At 37.6% G+C, this 24,166-nt stretch overlaps 1 protein-coding gene across 2 annotated transcripts in view; it reads right to left on the bottom strand.

Annotated features, from left to right (window-relative positions):
- The window catches only part of HDGFL2 (HDGF like 2), a 159,888-nt gene that overhangs the window by 62,233 nt on the left and 73,489 nt on the right, over positions 1 to 24,166 (bottom strand). The window contains exon 15 of one of the 2 annotated variants that reach the window (XM_053703155.1): positions 11,872 to 12,001. In XM_053703155.1, coding sequence (XP_053559130.1) covers positions 11,872 to 12,001 — 130 coding nt within the window. Of the gene's footprint in view, positions 1 to 11,871; positions 12,008 to 24,166 lie in introns of both variants that reach the window. The other variant, XM_053703154.1, reaches the window with a different exon arrangement.

Raw genomic sequence — 24,166 nt, 5'->3', positions numbered from 1 at the left:
AGCCAATGGGCTTACGATAACAATGTGCTGGCTACCATTGGCTAGGAACACTACGTCTCACATTGAACAAAGCCCAGAGGGATTCTAGCTGCAATATAGCGGCGCTCTTACGATCAACCCCAAACATACAAATGATAGCATTTCCCTTGGTTTGACTTTTTTTCATTTAGTTGATACATGTTTTGTTGAATTCTGGCTTTTCCATGCCCCCTACACAGGTGCGATACAACAAGCACTTAGGACTTTAACTATTTGATTTTGAATGACATGTCCGTTTAGACATGCGCAGTGAGAATATCTACATGCCAAACATTTGTGATCACATTGGTCTGGTAACAGTTCTAACATTTCAGCACACTTGGTACATCGATTTAGCGACTATTTAGCATGACATTCCCCAGATACTATACGATCCATTAAGGTTTGTTATCTTACATTTCATTTGTTTAAATTTATCATTTTATCATATGAATACTGTAAGCTGAGACTATAGAAATGTATGAGCCTGAGTGATAATCGTTTGCTCACAAATATATGTAATGGTGGGACAACATTTGTTATAGACATGTGCATAGGACTATTTTTATATATATGTTTGGATATACATTTGTGAGTGGTTATTAGACTTAGTATCATCTATTATTTACCATCATAAAATAGGGAATAGTGAAATGTATGTTTTAACTATATGTAGCTATTGCAGCCATTGAAATGTATCTTATGAGTAACCAAAATGTTATACCAAATGAGAGGTCTGTTGACATGATATTTGATTGGTAGAAGATCTATTATGTTCAGTATACTGGTTAAGATTATCACATTTTATGACCAATAGGGCCACTTGTGCTTCCTAGGCTCCTCCTGACATCATGTGATGCCAATTAACATTAATTAGATATTTTGTGTATATATAGCAAGTGTTCCCAAATGTTTTTATGAAGCCTGATGAAACAGCCTTGAGCTGAGAAACGCGTTGCTTTGTTTTTACTATTTTAATAAAACTATTTTATATCTGAACACTTGCTATCACCTATCTGTTGCTACAAATCCCTCTGGTGAGAGGAGTCCCCTGCCTGGGCCTCTTTCTGAACTACTGGTGGTTCTTGGAATCCTTTGTATCCAGCAGGTCTTTGATCAAGTCTGGTGGGTGACTATATTGATCCCATCCTGCCTCTATAGCATCAAAGGAGATGCTACGACAAATGTGAGTACCTTTCCATTAACACACTGACTCACCTGTGTCAAGACAATACTAGGCCATATAGGCACCTGTGTCCTTTTATGTCGTTAATCTAGACACCACACTTATACCGGAGGTTGGTCCCCTGGGTGACTGTAAGAAATCCCAGACTGCCGCTATAGCACTACTTGAGGTGCTTCCACAAATGTGAGTTTACTCTGTACACATACATCTATTTTACTTCTGGACCAGACAATATTGGGCCATGTGGCGCTTCTGTTTCTTCTTGTCTTTGTAGATTGCATCAGTTTAAAGATGCAAATATTCCAAAATCCAAACCTTTTCCGGCTCCATGCAGTTTTGATAAAGAGATCTATATTCATTTATGTACCTCAACAAATACATGCGCCTAGATTTTTGAGCTGGCTGCCTACATTTTGAACATATTTATTGAGCACTGGTGTTCAAGGTACAGTTACCTGGCTTTTTTGGCAGTAGTTTAAATATGTGTTTATAGGTCTTATTGTGGAAGCAGACCTACTGGTTCAATTGAAGTTTCACAGTCTCTGATATGTGCCTCAGTGTCTCTTTAAACAGTCTAAATAATCCATGAGTTGAACTATAAAATGTTTTCCCCTTTAAAAGGGACATGAAACCCAAACTTTTTCTTTAATAAAGCATACATTTTAAATAATTTTCCAATTTAGCTCTATTATCAATTTTGTTTCATTCTCTTAGTATCCTTTGTTGAAGGAGCTGCAATGCACTACTGGCAGCTAGCTGAATACATTTACAAGCCAATTACAGGAGGCATATACTGTATATGCAGCCAGCAATCAGCAGCTATCTCCCAGTTCCTGAGCCTACCTAGGTATGCTTTTCCAAAAAGGATACCAAGAGAACTAAGAAACTTTGATAATAGAAATTGGAAAGTTATTTAAACATGCATGCTCCATCTGAATCATGAAAGTTTAATTTTGACTAGACTATCCCTTTAATTTAGTTAGTTATTTTTTAACAAAGACATCTGTTTGCTTAAAGGATTACTGTTTTTTACTTTTTTCGTTAATCAATAGTCCCATATTTTGTATAATTATCATCTATTATAAGCTACTAACCTATATTTTGTATAAAACGAAGCTTACAAACCTTATATCTTAACTAAATATTACCCGGCCATGACGTCACCTTTCCCAGCCCATCGTTTTCGGCATAGTGTGTATATGAAATGTTTGACCAATAACATTTCGCTCCTTTGCATATCATATCCATATCCACAGATAGAACCGAAGAGGAGATCCGGAGCAGAAGAAGTCATAATCCAAGGGGCGCTGAAGAAATCTTCCATCCGATGAAGTTGTCTTCACTCAGCCGAGCCACCGATGGAACCGAAGAGGAGATCCGGAGCGGCAGAAGTCATAATCCAAGGGGCGCTGAAGAAATCTTCCATCCGATGAAGTCATCATCCAGGCGGCGCTGAAGAAATCTTCCATCTGATAGAAGTCTTCATCCAGGCGGCGTCTTCAATCTTCATCCATCCTGAGCGGAGCGGAGCCATCTTCAGAGGAGCCTACGCGGATCCATCCTCTTCTTCCCGACGACTAACGACGAATGACGGTACCTTTAAGTGACGTCATCCAAGATGGCGTCACTCAAATTCCGATTGGCTGATAGGATTCTATCAGCCAATCGGAATTAAGGTTGAAAAATCTGATTGGCTGACTGAATCAGCCAATCAGATTCAAGTTCAATCCGATTGGCTGATTGGTTCAGCCAATCGGATTGAACTTGAATCTGATTCAGTCAGCCAATCAGATTTTTCTACCTTAATTCCGATTGGCTGATAGAATCCTATCAGCCAATCGGAATTCGAGTGACGCCATCTTGGATGACGTCACTTAAAGGTACCGTCATTCGTCGTTAGTCGTCGGGAAGAAGAGGATGGATCCGCGTAGGCTCCTCTGAAGATGGCTCCGCTCAGGATGGATGAAGATTGAAGACGCCGCCTGGATGAAGACTCCTATCGGATGGAAGATTTCTTCAGCGCCGCCTGGATGATGACTTATGCCGCTCCGGATCTCCTCTTCGGTTCCATCGGTGGTCGGCTGGCTGATCACGACTCAAGGTAGGATGATCTTCAGGGAGGTAGTGTTAGGTTTATTTAAGGGGGGTTTGGGTTAGATTAGGGGTATGTGGGTGGTGGGTTTTAATGTTGGGGGGGCTGTATTTTTCTTTTACAGGCAAAAGAGCAGTTTTCTTTGGGGCATGCCCCGCAAAAGGCCCTTTTAAGGGCTGGTAAGGTAAAAGAGCTTTGAACTTTTTTAATGTAGAATAGGGTAGGGCATTTTTTTATTTTGTGGGGCTTTGTTATTTTATTAGGGGGCTTAGATTAGGTGTAAGTTGCTTAAAATTGTTGTAATATTTGTTAAATGTTTGTAACTTATTTTTTTATTTTTTGTAACTTAGCTTTTTTTATTTTTTGTACTTTAGTTAGTTTATTTAATTGAATTTAATTGTAGTTATTTGTAGGTAATTAGTTTAATTAATTTAATGATAGTGTAGTGTTAGGTTTAATTGTAACTTAGGTTAGGATTTATTTTACAGGTAATTTTGTATTTCTTTTAGCTAGGTAGTTATTAAATAGTTAATAACTATTTAATAACTATTCTAACTAGCTAAAATAAATACAAAGTTACCTGTAAAATAAATATAAATCTTAAGATAGCTACAATGTAATTATTAATTACATTGTAGCTATCGTAGGGGTTTATTTTACAGGTAAGTATTTAGTTTTAAATAGGATTCATTTATTAAAGTATAGTGTAGTGTTAGGTGTAATTGTAACTTAGGTTAGGATTTATTTTACAGGTAAATTTCTCTTTATTTTAACTAGGTAGCTATTAAATAGTTAATAACTATTTAATAGCTATTGTACCTAGTTAAAATAAATTGAAAGTTGCCTGTAAAATAAAAATAAATCCTAAGATAGCTACAATATAATTATTATTTATATTGTAGCTATATTAGGGTTTATTTTAAAGGTAAGTATTTAGTTTTAAATAGGATTCATTTAGTTAATAAGAGTTACATTTATTTAGATGTATTTAATTAATATTTAAGTTAGGGGGGTGTTAGGGTTAGTGTTAGACTTAGGTTTAGGGGTTAATCATTTTATTACAGTGGCGGCGGTGTAGGGGGGGACAGATTAGGGGTTAATATGTATAATGTAGCTTGCGGTGGGCTCCGGGAGCGGCGGTATGGAGGGGGGGGGGCAGGATAGGGGTTACTAGGTATAATGTAGGTGGCGGCGGGGTCTGGGAGCGGCGGTTTAGTGGTTAACATATTTATTATAGTGGCGGTGGGCTCCGGGAGCGGCGGTTTAGGGGGTAATACATTTATTTAGTTGCGGCGGTGTAGGGGGGTGCAGATTAGGGGTGTTTAGACTCGGGGTACATGTTAGGGTGTTAGGTGTAGACATTTCCCATAGGAATCAATGGGATGTCTGGCAGCAGCGAACCTGAACTTTCGCTATGGTCAGACTCCCATTGATTCCTATGGGATCCGCTGCCTCCAGGGCGGCGGATTGAAAACCAGGTACACTGTGCCGGAAAAGTGCTGAGCGTACCTGCTAGTTTTCATTTTAAGTATAGTTTGCTCGTTTACTCTAGGGCGATTCTGGAAGCGATCGTAAGCTATGTATTTAGGTGATGTGCGCAGCTCACTCGACTGCTGCTGATAGATTCTACTTGCCTTATTCTACTGCAGATGGTGACGTTTCCTGTGATGCTGCGGTAACTCGCGCATGCGCATTAGTTCAGAAAAAACGCCATCTTACAACTGCAGTTGTCAGCACGGATTGGTAATCCGTAACGGCTGACATACAAGTAGGTTGGGAAACGATTAATATTTAAAAGTAAATTATTGGCCAAAGGGTACATATTTAATAAATGAAGTACATTAAAAAATAGGAGTTTTAAAACTATACTACGATTTTATTTGCATATCATTTCTGACTAGTGTCCCTTTAAACACATCGGCATCCAAACATTTGCTCCTTTGTAATATTTTGGTGAGCCAGAACTGGGAATGATTGTTAGGTTTAGGTTGCCATGGCAACCTTACTCCAGCCTTTTCTTTTATCTACTTACGTTTGTCACAGACTAACAAAATAATCCCAGAGTTTTTTTAAAAAACATAATTTATGCTTACCTGATAAATTTATTTATCTTGTAGTGTATCCAGTCCACGGATCATCCATTACTTGTGGGATATTCTCCTTCCCAACAGGAAGTTGCAAGAGGATCACCCACAGCAGAGCTGCTATATAGCTCCTCCCCTCACTGCCATATCCAGTCATTCGACCGAAACAAGACGAGAAAGGAGAAACCATAGGGTGCAGTGGTGACTGTAGTTTAATTAAAATTTAGACCTGCCTTAAAAGGACAGGGCGGGCCGTGGACTGGATACACTACAAGAGAAATAAATTTATCAGGTAAGCATAAATTATGTTTTCTCTTGTTAAGTGTATCCAGTCCACGGATCATCCATTACTTGTGGGATACCAATACCAAAGCTAAAGTACACGGATGATGGGAGGGACAAGGCAGGATTAAACGGAAGGAACCACTGCCTGAAGAACCTTTCTCCCAAAAACAGCCTCCGAAGAAGCAAAAGTATCAAATTTGTAAAATTTTGAAAAGGTGTGAAGCGAAGACCAAGTCGCAGCCTTGCAAATCTGTTCAACAGAGGCCTCATTTTTAAAGGCCCAGGTGGAAGCCACAGCTCTAGTAGAATGAGCTGTAATCCTTTCAGGGGGCTGCTGTCCAGCAGTCTCATAGGCTAGGCGTATTATGCTCCGAAGCCAAAAGGAAAGAGAGGTTGCCGAAGCTTTTTGACCTCTCCTCTGTCCAGAGTAAACGACAAACAGGGAAGATGTTTGACGAAAATCTTTAGTAGCTTGTAAGTAAAACTTCAAGGCACGGACTATGTCCAGATTATGTAAAAGACGTTCCTTCTTTGAAGAAGGATTAGGACACAATGATGGAACAACAATATATTGATTGATATTCTTGTTAGAAACCACCTTAGGTAAAAACCCAGGTTTGGTACGCAGAACTACCTTATCTGCATGAAAAATCAGATAAGGAGAAAGCTTAAATTTAAAATTAGAAATCTCTGAATCAGGTTTCCCCGAGTCAGAGATGTCACCCACAGACTGAAGCACTCCGTCCTCATGTTCTGCATATTGTGACGCAGTATCAGACATGGCTCTTACAGCATCTGCGCGCTCTGTATCTCTTCTAACCCCAGAGCTATCGCGCTTGCCTCTTAATTCAGGCAATCTAGATAATACCTCTGACAGGGTATTATTCATGATTGCAGCCATGTCCTGCAAGGTAATCGCTATGGGCATCCCTGATGTAATTGGCGCCATATTAGCGTGCGTCCCCTGAGCGGGAGGCGAAGGGTCTGACACGTGGGGAGAGTTAGTCGGCATAACTTCCCCCTCGACAGAACCCTCTGGTGATAATTCTTTTATAGATAAAGATTGATCTTTACTGTTTAAGGTGAAATCAATACATTTAGTACACATTCTCCTATGGGGCTCCACCATGGCTTTCAAACATAATGAACAAGTAGGTTCCTCTGTGTCAGACATGTTTAAACAGACTAGCAATGAGACTAGCAAGCTTGGAAAACACTTAAAACAAGTTTACAAGCAATATAAAAAACGTTACTGCACCTTTAAGAAACACAAATTTTGTCCAAATTTGAAATAACAGTGAAAAAAGGCAGTTACACTAACGAAATTTTTACAGTGTATGTAACAAGTTAGCAGAGCATTGCACCCACTTGCAAATGGATGATTAACCCCTTAATACCAAAAATGGAATAACAAATGACAAAAACTTTTTTTAAACAGTCACAACAACTGCCACATCTCTACTGTGGCTTTTTACCTCCCTCAATACGACTTTTGAAGCCTTTTGAGCCCTTCAGAGAAGTCCTGGAACATGCAGGAAGAAGCTGGATGTCTGTGTCTGTAATTTTTGGTGCGCAAAAAAACGCTAAAATAGGCCCTTCCCACTCATATTACAACAGTGGAAAGCCTCCAGGAACTGTTTCTAGGCAAAATTCAAGCCAGCCATGTGGAAAAAACTAGGCCCCAATAAGTTTTATCACCAAACATATATAAAAAACGATTAAACATGCCAGCAAATGTTTTAAAATACACTTTTATAAGAGTATGTATCTCTATTAATAAGCCTGATACCAGTCGCTATCACTGCATTTAAGGCTTTACTTACATTACTTCGGTATCAGCAGCATTTTCTAGCAAATTCCATCCCTAGAAAAATATTTAACTGTACCTTATTGCAGGAAACCTGCACGCTATTCCCCCTCTGAAGTTACCTCACTCCTCAGAATATGTGAGAACAGTAAAGGATCTTAGTTACTTCTGCTAAGATCATAGAAAACGCAGGCAGATTCTTCTTCCAAATACTGCCTGAGATAAACAGTATACTCCGGTACCATTTAAAAATAACAAACTTTTGATTGAAGAAATAAACTAAGTATAAAACACCACAGTCCTCTTACGACCTCCATCTTAGTTGAGAGTTGCAAGAGAATGACTGGATATGGCAGTGAGGGGAGGAGCTATGTAGCAGCTCTGCTGTGGGTGATCCTCTTGCAACTTCCTGTTGGGAAGGAGAATATCCCATAAGTAATGGATGATCCGTGGACTGGATACACTTAACAAGAGAAAACTAGGCCCCAAATAAAGATTTATCACCTCAGTAAAAAATGTTCTTTATATATATATATATATATATATATATATATATATATATATATATATATATATATATATATATATATATATATATCGTTTTACATACTAAGCCATAATAGAAAGTAATATGAAAATTACCCTTTACTGCAAGCATGATGCCAGTCGTTTATTAAATCACTGCAATCAGGCTTACCTTAACTATATCGGGCACTGTCAGCATTTTCTAGTTCTGATCATCCTCTAGAAAAAAATATACTGAACATACTTCAGGGCAGTTAATTCTGCAGGCCGTTCTCCCAGCTGAAGTTTCCCCATACTCTTCAGTTATGTGGGAGAACAGCAGTGGACCTTAGTAACATCCTGCTAAGATCATCAAAAACCTCAGGCAAATTCTTCTTCTAATTTCTGCCTGAGGTAAAAAAACAGTACAACGCTTGCACCGTTTAAAAATAAACTTTTGATTGAAGATAAACTACACTAATTCACCACATCTCTCTAGCTACTTCCCTTGTCGAGAGCTGCAAGAGAATGACTGGAGGTGGCAGTTAGGGGAGGAGCTATATAGACAGCTCTGCTGTGGGTGATCCTCTTGCAGCTTACTGTTGGGAAGGAGAATATCCCACAAGGAATGGATGAATCCGTGGACTGGATACACCTTACAAGAGAAATTAAATTAAAAAAATCCAGACCTCAACACACATCACCAACCTTTATAATACAAAGCTGATGAACAAAGATTACTCTTTCACCCACATGACTAATACAAATTACTACTATGACTAATAAAATTAGTGCTTTTCAAAATTAAGAGGGTTACTGCAAAGTGATGAGGCTTTTGAGACTGATTGGCAGTGGAAATTATGTGCTGCAGCCACTTTTCCACCTTGGAGAACTCTCTGCTCTCAAACAGACATTTTCTGTCAACTTACCCATTATCTCTAATGATAACTTAACCACTCAAGGATGACAAGTAATTAAGGAAGTGAATAAGACCAAACTGAATCTTTCGGATTAAAAAAATAAATAAAAAAAATGCTTAAACTGAGATTTTTTTTTTGCATAAAACGTGTAAATATATACACCTGGGATTGTAGCCATCTCTTATACATTAGTATAAAATTGATGTTAATTATCGTTTGATAGGGCAATGATGCAGGATGTTAAAAAAATAATTCAAAACTTCTTTAATAAACCTTAAATGGGCATTAAAATTACAATTTAAGCTCAGTATAAAATGTTTAATTAAGGAAAATATTAAATCATTGCAATATACATTATTTTGCTGGAAAATTCTCAAAAAAATAAATAATTTGCTCTTTTTCTACTCTTATAACACTTTCTTCAGACTTAAAAGGGACGTTACCCTAAGACCGAATTACTTGAAAGTGAAGCAGCACATATGTAAGAAAGTGAACTAAAAATTATCAAACATCTCAATGTAAAAAAGGAAGATATTTTACCTCAAAAGGTCTTTTGAAGCCACATCCTATTATAAAAGGGCTTTAGGCATTCAATCAGAATGCTTGTCCCAGGACTAGCAAGGGAACATGCATCTGGTTTTGTGCACTTTGTTTCCCTCATCAATTCAAAGAAACTTACAATGCAATCTTGTAAAACATTAGTGCAATCTCAGGAGATTATGGCACAATCCAACAAGATCAAATTAAAGATGAGCAATAACATACTTTTTAATATATAAATTTAAATACCCTGTGCTCTGCCGCCGCTTCAAAAGGAATTTTTTCTGTAAGCCAACAGTCTGAATTGTTCTCCAGTCACCGCTCTAGCTACAACAAAAGTGCCTTAAGGGGAGAGTGATGATGATTGGACAACTTAAACTCCTAAAATATCTAAAAATATCGCTAACATTGCGGATTTTTTTTTATAAAGGGGATAGTTTACCATCACTTTAAATAAAACTTATAAGCACAGGTACATCAGAGATAAGTAAGAAATCAGTATGACAAACTAACTCACTCTGCAACACTCTGTACAGCGATAGGTTAGCTCAGACTAATTCATTTAAATCTGTCCCTAACTGGCTACAGCAAAGGAAACAAGAACATAGGTTACACCAGCATTTTCAAGGTGGGTGTCCCTGAACTGCTCTTCATTTGCAAATCTTTTTATTGTGCTAATACAATGGCAATATTAAATACTTGCAATTTAATGCTTAACTGAATATATTCTCTATGCTTTTAATGTCCGGAATTCATGACATTTTGCAATATCATTAAAACAGACTGTAAACATGTAACAATATTTTATTTTATACACATACACACACACACATATACATATATACTGTACATATACACACACACATTATATATATATACACACACACAGCTCTGGAAAAAACTTGAGACCACTGTAAAACTATCAGTTTTTCTGTTTTTACAATGTATAGGCCTTTAGTTTATAGAATAAATTAAAATGTCCATTTTACTCAAACGAATGCAGAAATACTGTAAATTAATATATTCTATATCAAACACAATTTGTATTCTTCTGTTAGCTACATATTTTTCAATTTATCAGCCTTATACTGAAAGTAATTATAGCAATGAAAGAATAAATAAAATAATCTGTGTTGGTGCAGTCACAAATTCATGATGTACTGTTCACACCAAGTTGCAGCTGGTCATGTGATTAGGATTACAGACTGGGGTTACAGTTTTAGAAATTAGGTTGTCTCTAGGAGTCAAGAATGTTTGGTTGGTTTCCTGTCCTTACATTCCTGTCCCTAACTGGCCTTAGCAGAGGTGATAAAAAAAAAAGCTTGCATCATTTTGCAGTTTATCTTATCAGAAAATGTAAAAAACTTTATTGGTTAACTTTCAGGGATCTAGATCCCCCTTCTATAACCAAAAGTGCAATATAAAGGCCCAAACATAACCCCGACTATGCAATGTTGATCTGGCCAGATGGTTACCATGGAAACCACAGTTGCATACTGGACAGTAATTGCATTGAACGATAACAACTCAAATATGAATCATAAATGGTGCATTGGACAGTGTAAGTATAAAAAGCAAGACAAAACTAAACATAACAAAAATAAAAACCACCTAATATAATGTGTCCATCAAATGGCAGATCCACTTGAACAATCTAGCAAAGAACCTTAAACCTCCCTTAAACAGTCAATAAAATAACCAGGTCTACGATTTGATGTCCAAGTCAATAAATGATGCAATCAACCTTCCCTATAAACCCGAAAAATTAACAATATCAGAATTGTATCAGATAACCACTGCAAGTAATATTGATAATTAAGGGGCGCTACCTTAAGAGTAAACATCAATGCGTGTTATTCTGTGCATAATTGAAGAGGCGGAGCTGTCATAAAGACTGTAAATAATACACACCAGGACACTGTATATACAGTAACTAGCAACCAACAGTGCGGCATCAGTAGGATTAGCCCCTATATCCATGAGCGTGAAGGATACATAAAAAGAGAATACCTAACCAACTGTAACGGTTTACAAGAGTGAGATTTCAATAGAACTCATGAGCTGCAATGGCCACCCTAGGAGGCAGAGTTAGAGCCCATAGTGAGGTAGGCTATTAGTAACCTACACAAATGCTGCCAGTGAATGACCAATAAAGTTCTACCTTTACTGATACAAGCACAGGGAGTGCGGATTATTTGACAGAAACATAAAAAACTAATACACAAACAGCTAAATTAAAACTGCAGGAGCTTAAACAATCACTACTCTTTTAAAGATTAGTGAAAAGTATATTAAGATATAAAACTAGTCTAAAGTTTAAGCTATACAGTCACACATACACAAGGCAGTTATTAAACTTGTATATCCCCATTCCTAGGTCTCATCTGCATCCTATAATCCCACCCTATTCTTTATACTCAGTCGTCCTCACTTACTGGTTTTGCTGTTCCTTCTCGAGCTCTTCCTCCTGGTCCTTCTTGTTGTCTTGGTTTTGCTCTCCTTCTTGTTCCTCATCTGGTTTGCTCTCGTCCCTCTGTGACACAGAGTCTCCATTCACTGGGACGGCTGTAACTGGCAAAAGAGAAGAGGTTTTATTGCAACTTTAAAACAACATTAATGTGATTGTAAAGTTTAATGAACAAGTGCCGGTATCTAAAAATAATCTTAAAAACAGGGGCACTTTCATTCATTAAACTTTACAAAGACGCTTATTTTTAAAAAATTCTTACCTTTGTGTTATGGTAAACAGAACGCAGATCCTCCGCCCACATCTGATGCTTTTATTAGCATATCGAACACGATCTGGCTTCTTCCAATAATTGTGTGCCCCCTTTGGCGTTCAGCTTGTGGGGCACGCAACGATTGGAAGAAGCCAGATAGTCTTCGATATGCTAATAAAAAGCAGAAAATGGGGGCGGAGGATCTGCGTTCTGTTTTCCGTAACACAAAAGGTAAGAATTTTAAAAAATAAGCGTCTTTGTAAAGTTTAATGAATGAAAGTGCCCCTGTTTTTAAGACTATTTTTAGATACCGGGCACGTATTCATTAAACTTTACAATCACTTTAAAATCTAAATTCCCCATGTGTTTAACTATGCAAAAAGAATGCACTTTCATTATTTTGCCTGCTTTTTCTGTAATTTAAATGCAACGATTTGAAATTTTTCCACTCCCCTTGGATAAGCTTAAAAAAGTAAGGACAAGGCCATTTTTCAATTACCTTCCCTTAGGGACCAGTGCTATTTTTACTTTTCTGTAGTGTTTGTGTTTAGCTGTAATTTTCCTCTTACTCATTTACTGTACCCACACATATTATATACCGTTTTTCTCGCCATTAAATTTACTTTCTAAAGATACCATTATTTTCATCATATCTTATAATCTATTATTAATATATATATATATATATATATATATATATATATATATATATATATATATATATATATATATATATATATATATATATATATAAATAATATGATGAAATTTTTTTTAAAAAAACTCCCTTTTTCTAACTTTGACCCCCAAAATCTGTTCCACATCTATAACCACCAAAACACACCCATGCTAAATAGTTTCTAAATTTTGTCCTGAGTTTAGAAATACCCAATGTTTACATGTTCTTTGCAAGTTATAGGGCAATAAGTACAAGTAGCAATTTCATATTTCCAAACCATTTTTTGTTTTCAAAATTAGCGCTAGTTACATTGGAACACTGATATCTGTCAGGAATCCCTGAATAACCCTTCACATGTATATATATATATTTTTTTTTTTTAGTAGACAACCCAAAGTATTTATCTAGGCCCATTTTGGTATATTTCATGCCACCATTTTACTGCCAAATGCGATCAAATAATAAAAGAAAATTGTTAACTTTTTCACAAACTTTAGGTTTCTCACTGAAATTATTTACAAACAGCTTGTGCAATTATGGCAAAAATTGTTGTAAAAGCTTCTCTGGGATCCCCTTTGTTCAGAAATAGCAGACATATATGGCTTTGGCGTTGCTTTTTGGTAATTAGAAGGCTGATAAATGCTGATGCGCACCAAACCTGTATTATGCCCAGCAGTGAAGGGGTTAATTAGGTAGCTTGTAGGGTTAATTTTAGCTTTAGTGTAGAGATCAGCCTCCCACCTGACACATCCCACCACCTGATCCCTTCCTGACCCCCCTCAAACAGCTCTTTTCCCTCCCCCACCTCAAAAACATAATTTATGTAAGAACTTACCTGATAAATTCATTTCTTTCATATTAACAAGAGTCCATGAGCTAGTGACGTATGGGATATACATTCCTACCAGGAGGGGCAAAGTTTCCCAAACCTTAAAATGCCTATAAATACACCCCTCACCACACCCACAAATCAGTTTAACGAATAGCCAAGAAGTGGGGTGATAAGAAAAAAAGTGCGAAGCATATAAAATAAGGAATTGGAATAATTGTGCTTTATACAAAAAAATCATAACCACCACAAAAAAGGGTGGGCCTCATGGACTCTTGTTAATATGAAAGAAATGAATTTATCAGGTAAGTTCTTACATAAATTATGTTTTCTTTCATGTAATTAACAAGAGTCCATGAGCTAGTGACGTATGGGATAATGACTACCCAAGATGTGGATCTTTCCACACAAGAGTCACTAGAGAGGGAGGGATAAAATAAAGACAGCCAATTCCTGCTGAAAATAATCCACACCCAAAATAAAGTTTAACGAAAAACATAAGCAGAAGATTCAAACTGAAACCGCTGCCTGAAGAACTTTTCTACCAAAAACTGCTTCAGAAGAAGAAAATACATCAAAATGGTAGAATTTAGTAAAAGTATGCAAAGAGGACCAAGTTGCTGCTTTGCAGATCTGGTCAACCGAAGCTTCATTCCTAAACGCCCAGGAAGTAGATACTGACCTAGTAGAATGAGCTGTAATTCTCTGAGGCGGAATTTTACCCGACTCAACATAGGCAAGATGAATTAAAGATTTCAACCAAGATGCCAAAGAAATGGCAGAAGCTTTCTGGCCTTTCCTAGAACCGGAAAAGATAACAAATAGACTAGAAGTCTTACGGAAAGATTTCGTAGCTTCAACATAATATTTCAAAGCTCTAACAACATCCAAAGAATGCAACGATTTCTCCTTAGAATTCTTAGGATTAGGACATAATGAAGGAACCACAATTTCTCTACTAATGTTGTTGGAATTCACAACTTTAGGTAAAAATTCAAAAGAAGTTCGCAACACCGCCTTATCCTGATGAAAAATCAGAAAAGGAGACTCACAAGAAAGAGCAGATAATTCAGAAACTCTTCTAGCAGAAGAGATGGCCAAAAGGAACAAAACTTTCCAAGAAAGTAATTTAATGTCCAATGAATGCATAGGTTCAAACGGAGGAGCTTGAAGAGCTCCCAGAACCAAATTCAAACTCCAAGGAGGAGAAATTGACTTAATGACAGGTTTTATACGAACTAAAGCTTGTACAAAACAATGAATATCAGGAAGAATAGCAATCTTTCTGTGAAAAAGAACAGAAAGAGCGGAGATTTGTCCTTTCAAAGAACTTGCGGACAAACCCTTATCTAAACCATCCTGAAGAAACTGTAAAATTCTCGGTATTCTAAAAGAATGCCAAGAAAAATGATGAGAAAGACACCAAGAAATATAAGTCTTCCAGACTCTATAATATATCTCTCGAGATACAGATTTACGAGCCTGTAACATAGTATTAATCACGGAGTCAGAGAAACCTCTTTGACCAAGAATCAAGCGTTCAATCTCCATACCTTTAAATTTAAGGATTTCAGATCCGGATGGAAAAAAGGACCTTGCGACAGAAGGTCTGGTCTTAACGGAAGAGTCCATGGTTGGCAAGATGCCATCCGGACAAGATCCGCATACCAAAACCTGTGAGGCCATGCCGGAGCTATTAGCAGAACAAACGAGCATTCCCTCAGAATCTTGGAGATTACTCTTGGAAGAAGAACTAGAGGCGGAAAGATATAGGCAGGATGATACTTCCAAGGAAGTGATAATGCATCCACTGCCTCCGCCTGAGGATCCCGGGGTCTGGACAGATACCTGGGAAGTTTCTTGTTTAGATGAGAGGCCATCAGATCTATCTCTGGGAGCCCCCACATTTGAACAATCTGAAGAAATACCTCTGGGTGAAGAGACCATTCGCCCGGATGCAACGTTTGGCGACTGAGATAATCCGCTTCCCAATTGTCTATACCTGGGATATGAACCGCAGAGATTAGACAGGAGCTGGATTCCGCCCAAACCAAAATTCGAGATACTTCTTTCATAGCCAGAGGACTGTGAGTCCCTCCTTGATGATTGATGTATGCCACAGTTGTGACATTGTCTGTCTGAAAACAAATGAACGATTCTCTCTTCAGAAGAGGCCAAAACTGAAGAGCTCTGAAAATTGCACGGAGTTCCAAAATATTGATCGGTAATCTCACCTCCTGAGATTCCCAAACTCCTTGTGCCGTCAGAGATCCCCACACAGCTCCCCAACCTGTGAGACTTGCATCTGTTGAAATTACAGTCCAGGTCGGAAGAACAAAAGAAGCCCCCTGAATTAAACGATGGTGATCTGTCCACCACGTTAGAGAGTGTCGAACAATCGGTTTTAAAGATATTAATTGATATATCTTCGTGTAATCCCTGCACCATTGGTTCAGCATACAGAGCTGAAGAGGTCGCATGTGAAAACGAGCAAAGGGGATCGCGTCCGATGCAGCAGTCATAAGACCTAGAATTTCCATGCATAAGGCTACCGAAGGGAAAGATTGAGACTGAAGGTTTCGACAAGCTGTAATCAATTTTAGACGTCTCTTGTCTGTTAAAGACAGAGTCATGGACACTGAATCTATCTGGAAACCCAGAAAGGTTACCCTTGTTTGAGGAATCAAAGAACTTTTTGGTAAATTGATCCTCCAACCATGATCTTGAAGAAACAACACAAGTCGATTCGTATGAGACTCTGCTAAATGTAAAGACTGAGCAAGTACCAAGATATCGTCCAAATAAGGAAATACCACAATACCCTGTTCTCTGATTACAGACAGAAGGGCACCGAGAATCTTTGTGAAAATTCTTGGAGCTGTAGCAAGGCCAAACGGTAGAGCCACAAATTGGTAATGCTTGTCTAGAAAAGAGAATCTCAGGAACTGATAATGATCTGGATGAATCGGAATATGCAGATATGCATCCTGTAAATCTATTGTGGACATATAATTCCCTTGCTGAACAAAAGGCAATATAGTCCTTACAGTTACCATCTTGAACGTTGGTATCCTTACATAACGATTCAATAATTTTAGATCCAGAACTGGTCTGAAGGAATTCTCCTTCTTTGGTACAATGAAGAGATTTGAATAAAACCCCATCCCCTGTTCCGGAACTGGAACTGGCATAATTACTCCAGCCAACTCTAGATCTGAAACACAATTCAGAAATGCTTGAGCTTTCACTGGATTTACTGGGACACGGGAAAGAAAAAATCTCTTTGCAGGAGGTCTCATCTTGAAACCAATTCTGTACCCTTCTGAAACAATGTTCTGAATCCAAAGATTGTGAACAGAATTGATCCAAATTTCTTTGAAAAAACGTAACCTGCCCCCTACCAGCTGAACTGGAATGAGGGCCGTACCTTCATGTGAACTTAGAAGCAGGCTTTGCCTTTCTAGCAGGCTTGGATTTATTCCAGACTGGAGATGGTTTCCAAACTGAAACTGCTCCTGAGGACGAAGGATCAGGCTTTTGTTCTTTGTTGAAACGAAAGGAACGAAAACGATTGTTAGCCCTGTTTTTACCTTTAGATTTTTTATCCTGTGGTAAAAAAGTTCCTTTCCCACCAGTAACAGTTGAAATAATAGAATCCAACTGAGAACCAAATAATTTGTTTCCCTGGAAAGAAATGGAAAGTAGAGTTGATTTAGAAGCCATATCAGCATTCCAAGTCTTAAGCCATAAAGCTCTTCTGGCTAAGATAGCCAGAGACATAAACCTAACATCAACTCTAATAATATCAAAAATGGCATCACAGATAAAATTATTAACATGCTGGAGAAGAATAATAATATCATGAGAATCACGATTTGATACTTGTTGCGCTAGAGTTTCCAACCAAAAAGTTGAAGCTGCAGCAACATCAGCCAATGATATAGCAGGTCTAAGAAGATTACCTGAACACAGATAAGCTTTTCTTAGAAAAGATTCAATTTTTCTATCTAAAGGATCCTTAAACGAGGTACCATCTGACGTAGGAATGGTAGTACGTTTAGTAAGGGTAGAAATAGCCCCATCAACTTTAGGGATTTTGTCCCAAAATTCTAACCTGTCAGGCGGAACAGGATATAATTGCTTAAAACGTTTAGAAGGAGTAAATGAATTACCCAATTTATCCCATTCTTTGGAAATTACTGCAGAAATAGCATTAGGAACAGGAAAAACTTCTGGAATAACCGCAGGAGCTTTAAAAACCTTATCCAAACGTATAGAATTAGTATCAAGAGGACTAGAATCCTCTATTTCTAAAGCAATTAGTACTTCTTTAAGTAAAGAGCGAATAAATTCCATCTTAAATAAATATGAAGATTTATCAGCATCAATCTCTGAGATAGAATCCTCTGAACCAGAAGAGTCCAAAGAATCAGAATGATGGTGTTCATTTAAAAATTCATCAGTAGAGAGAGAAGATTTAAAAGACTTTTTACGTTTACTAGAAGGAGAAATAACAGACAAAGCCTTCTTTATGGATTCAGAAACAAAATCTCTTATGTTATCAGGAACATTCTGCACCTTAGATGTTGAGGGAACTGCAACAGGCAATGGTACATTACTAAAGGAAATATTATCTGCTTTAACAAGTTTGTCATGACAATTATTACAAACAACAGCTGGAGGAATAGCTACCAAAAGTTTACAGCAGATACACTTAGCTTTGGTAGATCCAGCAGGCAGTGATTTTCCTGTAGTATCTTCTGGCTCAGATGCAACGTGAGACATCTTGCAATATGTAAGAGAAAAAAACAACATATAAAGCAAAATAGATCAAATTCCTTATAAGACAGTTTCAGGAATGGGAAAGAATGCCAAATATCAAGCTTCTAGCAACCAGAAGCAAATGAAAAATGAGACTGAAATAATGTGGAGACAAAAGCGACGCCCATATTTTTTTAGCGCCAAATAAGACGCCCACATTATTTGGCGCCTAAATGCTTTTGGCGCCAAAAATGACGCCACATCCGGAACGCCGACATTTTTGGCGCAAAATAACGTCAAAAAATGACGCAACTTCCGGCGACACGTATGACGCCGGAAACGGAAAAGAATTTTTGCGCCAAAAAAGTCCGCGCCAAGAATGACGCAATAAAATGAAGCATTTTCAGCCCCCGCGAGCCTAACAGCCCACAGGGAAAAAAGTCAAATTTTTGAGGTAAGAAAAATATGATAATTCAATGCATAATCCCAAATATGAAACTGACTGTCTGAAAATAAGGAAAGTTGAACATTCTGAGTCAAGGCAAATAAATGTTTGAATACATATATTTAGAACTTTATAAATAAAGTGCCCAACCATAGCTTAGAGTGTCACAGAAAATAAGACTTACTTACCCCAGGACACTCATCTACATGTTTGTAGAAAGCCAAACCAGTACTGAAACGAGAATCAGTAGAGGTAATGGTAAATATAAGAGTATATCGTCGATCTGAAAAGGGAGGTAAGAGATGAATCTCTACGACCGATAACAGAGAACCTTATGAAATAGACCCCGTAGAAGGAGATCACTGCATTCAATAGGCAATACTCTCTTCACATCCCTCTGACATTCACTGCACGCTGAGAGGAAAACCGGGCTCCAACTTGCTGCGGAGCGCATATCAACGTAGAATCTAGCACAAACTTACTTCACCACCTCCCTTGGAGGCAAAGTTTGTAAAAACTGATTTGTGGGTGTGGTGAGGGGTGTATTTATAGGCATTTTAAGGTTTGGGAAACTTTGCCCCTCCTGGTAGGAATGTATATCCCATACGTCACTAGCTCATGGACTCTTGTTAATTACATGAAAGAAATTGTCACCGCCATCTTAAGTACTGAAAGAAAATCTGCCAGTACTAAAATAAAATGCAATTTTTTTTTAATATATATTTATTTTGCAGTGATGGATCCCCCCTCAGCCCCCAACATTCCTGACACCCCCCCCCCCCATACAGCTCTCTAACCCTCCCCCCTCTACCTATCTTCCACCATCTTGGGTACTGGTAGCTATCTGCCACTACCCATTGTGCCATAATACGTGTTTTTTTTTTCCCCCTAATCATTTTCTGTAGTGTAACAATAGGTGGGTGGAGCTTGGTGGCCATTTTCGGGTCATATACAATATTTTTAATTTTTAAAAGTTTCTTACAAGCTTATAGGATGTGGAACCAGTTGCAGATTGCTTGTCTGGTATGTAACAATAAGTAATCAATATGATGTAGACTGCCCCTTTAAACAACTTTCCATTTTAATTCTATTATCAAATTAGCTTTGTTCTTTTGGCATCCTTTGTTGAAGAGTACAATTTGTTGCCCTCAAGAACAGCAATGTACTACTAGTAGCAAACTGGTGGTTTATGGCTGCACGTATGTCTTATTATTGGCTCATCTGATCTGAACAGCTAGCTCCCAAATAGTGCACTGTAGCTTGACTACTTTTCAACAAAGGATACCAAGAGAAGATGCAGGTTGGATAAGAGGTAAATTGGTAAGTTGTTTGAAATTGCGAGCGAGCGTGCGTGCATTAGACAGAGTGCTTGCATTTATTTATTCTGCATATAGTGAATTTTAACGTCAGCTGTAATCAGATATGGATGACTGCCACAGAACTTGGTTCACACAGGGATGGTCTAAAAAAGTACACGGCAGACACACGTTCAAAAATAAGGCGTTTTGTTTCCAATTGCTTCATTTTATCCAAGTTATAAAATAGATATGAACTTTATATGCTGATTGATGAGATGTTGGCTCTGACTCAAACTGAGTTTTGTGACCGTTTAAAATGGGAATAAAAATATTTGATTTATTTACTTTGCAATCCACCTATTCTGCACCTTTCAAAATAAAATAATTGGAAAGCTTTTTTCTTTTTTAAATATATGCAAAACATATGTAATCAATTTCAGTGCTGCTTTCCAAAATATCTGTATACACTTTGTTACATAGTGCACCTAACAGTTTGTGCTGCACTATAAAAGTAAAAAAAACAAAAATACATGCATAGTGCAAGGAATGTGCACTATGTAATGTACTGGCACTAGAGAAGCTTTAATTTGCTTTAAGAAGTGTGTGTGTGTGTGTATATATCTCAAACAAAGCTTGCACACTCTGGTCTTTTCCAAAACTTTTACTGTAAAAAGTAGTGACGTTTTGGGGACAAAGTATCCCCTACCTCAGAATATATAAACATATATACATACATACATTATATATATATATATATATATATATATATATATATATATATATATATATATATATATATATATATATATATATATATATATATACACACACACACATATACACAGAGAGAAGTGCACTCACAGGAATGAACAACTGGCTCAATACCATTGTTAGCCTTTTCTATGGCGATTTACCACCTGGGTGCAGCTTTTTAGCCCAGTAATGCTTTTCACAGAGAAGAAATTTCCTGTAGCATATCAGTCTGATCCCGCCTATTACGGTCAGTCCAGCGCCGAAATACCAAGCAATTCCTCTCTGAACAAGGAGAACACTGAGCAAGGAGTCCACGTCTGGTTGCCCCTTTTTCCCATAGGGAGACTAAATACATGCTGGGCTAAAAGAAGTTGCACCCAGGTGGTAAATCGCCATAGAACAGGCTAACAATGGTATTGAGCTGGTTGTTCGTTCATGTGAGTGCATTTCTCTCTGTGTGTATTTAGTCTCCCTATGGGAAAAAGGGGAAACCAGACGTGGACTCCTTGCTCAGTGTGCTTAGAGGAATACTGCTACACCTCACTGACGAGGCCCAATGAAGGCCGAAACGATCGTCTGGGGTTGCTTTGTTCCTTGTTTAGAGAGGAATTGCCTGGTATTTCGGTGCTGGACTGACTGTAATAGGCGGGATCAGACTGATATACTACAGGAAAGTTCTACTTTGTGAAAAGCATTACTGGGCTAAAAGAAGCTGCACCCAGGTGGTAAATCGCCATAGAACAGGCTAACAATGGTATTGAGCGCGGTCGTACATGAGGACACTCACACGTTCAGTCTGCTCTGAATAAATGAGTTCAAAGAAATAGACTCCCAGGAGCGTGAACAATTATATCCGTGAAGGACAATTATATAACAAGTTGTATAAACTGAGGCCGTACACTATGCACAAACACCTTAGATAGGTTAATACATAATAGAGAATTTATTCGATACACATTAAAAGTCACTTAAAGGAACAGACTCACGATTGTGTGAAAGACAAGGACTGGGATTACATCATCTGACGCATTTCACGCCGGTTGGCGCTTTCTTAAAGATAGTTTGAGAGTGTCTTAGGGCAGGGTTAAATAGCCATAGTAAGAAAGGAACACACCCTCAAACAAGCTGACGTGTGTATCAATTATGCACATTTTCACAGTGCCAGAGACAAATCATAAGGCTCGGTAAAGACATAGGCATAGCACAGTCTGTTAGCAGTTCAAAGAAAAACAAGAACTGATTCTGTCGGAAATGTGCATTAAAGAGACAAAAATGTAATGAGATACACTGAGTGTTTACACACCAAAGGTTGTAACCTACACAAAGATTAGAACTCTGCAAAATGTTTCACACATATGGATCAGTATCTTATAAGTAAATGAACAGTTAGTGCGATCTTTAATCATTGATACAGAAAGTGTACCCCAATGGATTTTCCGCCTTACATTAGTTCTCATTAGGGTATCTTGGATCAACATATAAAGTAAAAAATATATATTTAGCTAGCTTAGCGCACTTATTTGGTCCATTACATTGGTTCTAATGATGTATGTTAATAACCAACATATAACTACATAGTACTAGTAAAAAACAGAAATAAAACAGTAAAAAGGCATTTTGTTAAGGAACATGCAAGAAAAAAAAAAGAAATATACTTATTGGAAACAATTGAATGGTCAAATATTCCAGACAACAGGTTCCAATCAGTAGTGTATGAAGAGAGACATTATGTTATTACCCCTATACAGCTACATTGTGTTTCTACATGTGGCCAGGCAAACATGTTTAACCTTCCAGTATGTGAGATACCAAGAGAAACAGAGGAATTTGGCACATAAAGCTTTACATATATAGTCATGTACGATGCTTACTTTGAATTTAACTTTCTTATACACAATAACATGAATATGTATGTTTATAGTATTTGTCTAAACAAACACAGGGAAAGAGAGAAAGGAATAAAGGGAAAAATGGGTCTGATAATTATTTACAAGCCCTTATAGAGATCCAGATCCCATCTCAAATTAATTCCCTTTGGTTCCTTAGTTTCTAATTTAAAAATCCATTGCACTTCCACATCCAGTAACTTCTTATATCTGCCTCCACCTCTTATTTGTGGGAATGTTGTCAATTGCCTAAAAACTCAATGCTTTCTTTTTTTCAGGATGTAAATTAAGATGTTTAGCTACTGGGGTCTTAGGGGGGGGGGGGGGGATCCCTATCAATGGATGTGACATGCTCATGTATCCTGTCTTTCAAATTCCTACTTGTAGAGCCTGTGTACTGTTTTCCACAGGTTTTGCATGCAATTACATAAATAACATATTTTGAGCCTTTTTTACCTATACTTTATATTGTGTTTAAAGTTATTAGTGGTTGATACAAATGTATCACCTGTTTTAAAGTGGATGCATACATTACAATGTCTGCCACAACGAGAGAAGCCTTTTTTGGATAACCGGATACGGTCTTGTCCTCTTTTCTTTCAGTAGAAGATGCTTCCTATTCAAACTTCTGATCTTTTGTCTTAAGTGGAGTAGGGATTTTTTTTAGCATATCCTCTTTTTTCTAACCTATTGACAAGATCCATGGAATGTTTGTCATAGCTTTGTATAGCTGTGCATATTCTCCTTATTCGAATTAGCTGGCCTTTAGGGATACCTACTTTTAGATGTTTAGAGTGACAAGAGTCAGCTCTTAAAAAGTATTAGAGGAGATTAAAGAACTACAGCAAAAGATGATACCCCTACAGACACATGAAAAGTATAATAAATATGACACTGAGCTTGGAGCAAGATCTATCCACTAGAAAAGACAACAAAATGCTCAGAGATGAACAAGATTATGCATTGGATATTGTATATAACTGAAATACTTCAACATATGCCAATAAGATGGGACAAGGCTCCAAATATATCCAAAAGCAAAACAAACAACATGGCAAAAAAGGAAACCAACAGAAAGAAAAGAAAGTTAATTTTTCGGATTCCAATTTTTCTGTTGCTTCAACCCCTATATCAACATCTCCAGAGACAACCAATATTCTCTTGGATGGCAATGAAGAACAGAGTTACTCGGAACAATTAGGAGCAAGACCCCTAACAGATTGGGTGAAGACGAACCATCTACCCCTAAAGGAGAAGGGTCCAATTCCAAAAAGTCGTCAAAAAAGTCGGGAAAGTCACAGCAAAAGTTGAAACCAACGACGAGAAGATATGCACTATAGTGAACTCATCAAACCAAGT

This window comes from Bombina bombina, chromosome 2, assembly GCF_027579735.1.
Source record: "Bombina bombina isolate aBomBom1 chromosome 2, aBomBom1.pri, whole genome shotgun sequence".
In the NCBI taxonomy this organism is placed as follows: Eukaryota; Metazoa; Chordata; class Amphibia; order Anura; family Bombinatoridae; genus Bombina; species Bombina bombina.
This window is presented reverse-complemented; position numbering and strand designations above follow the sequence as displayed.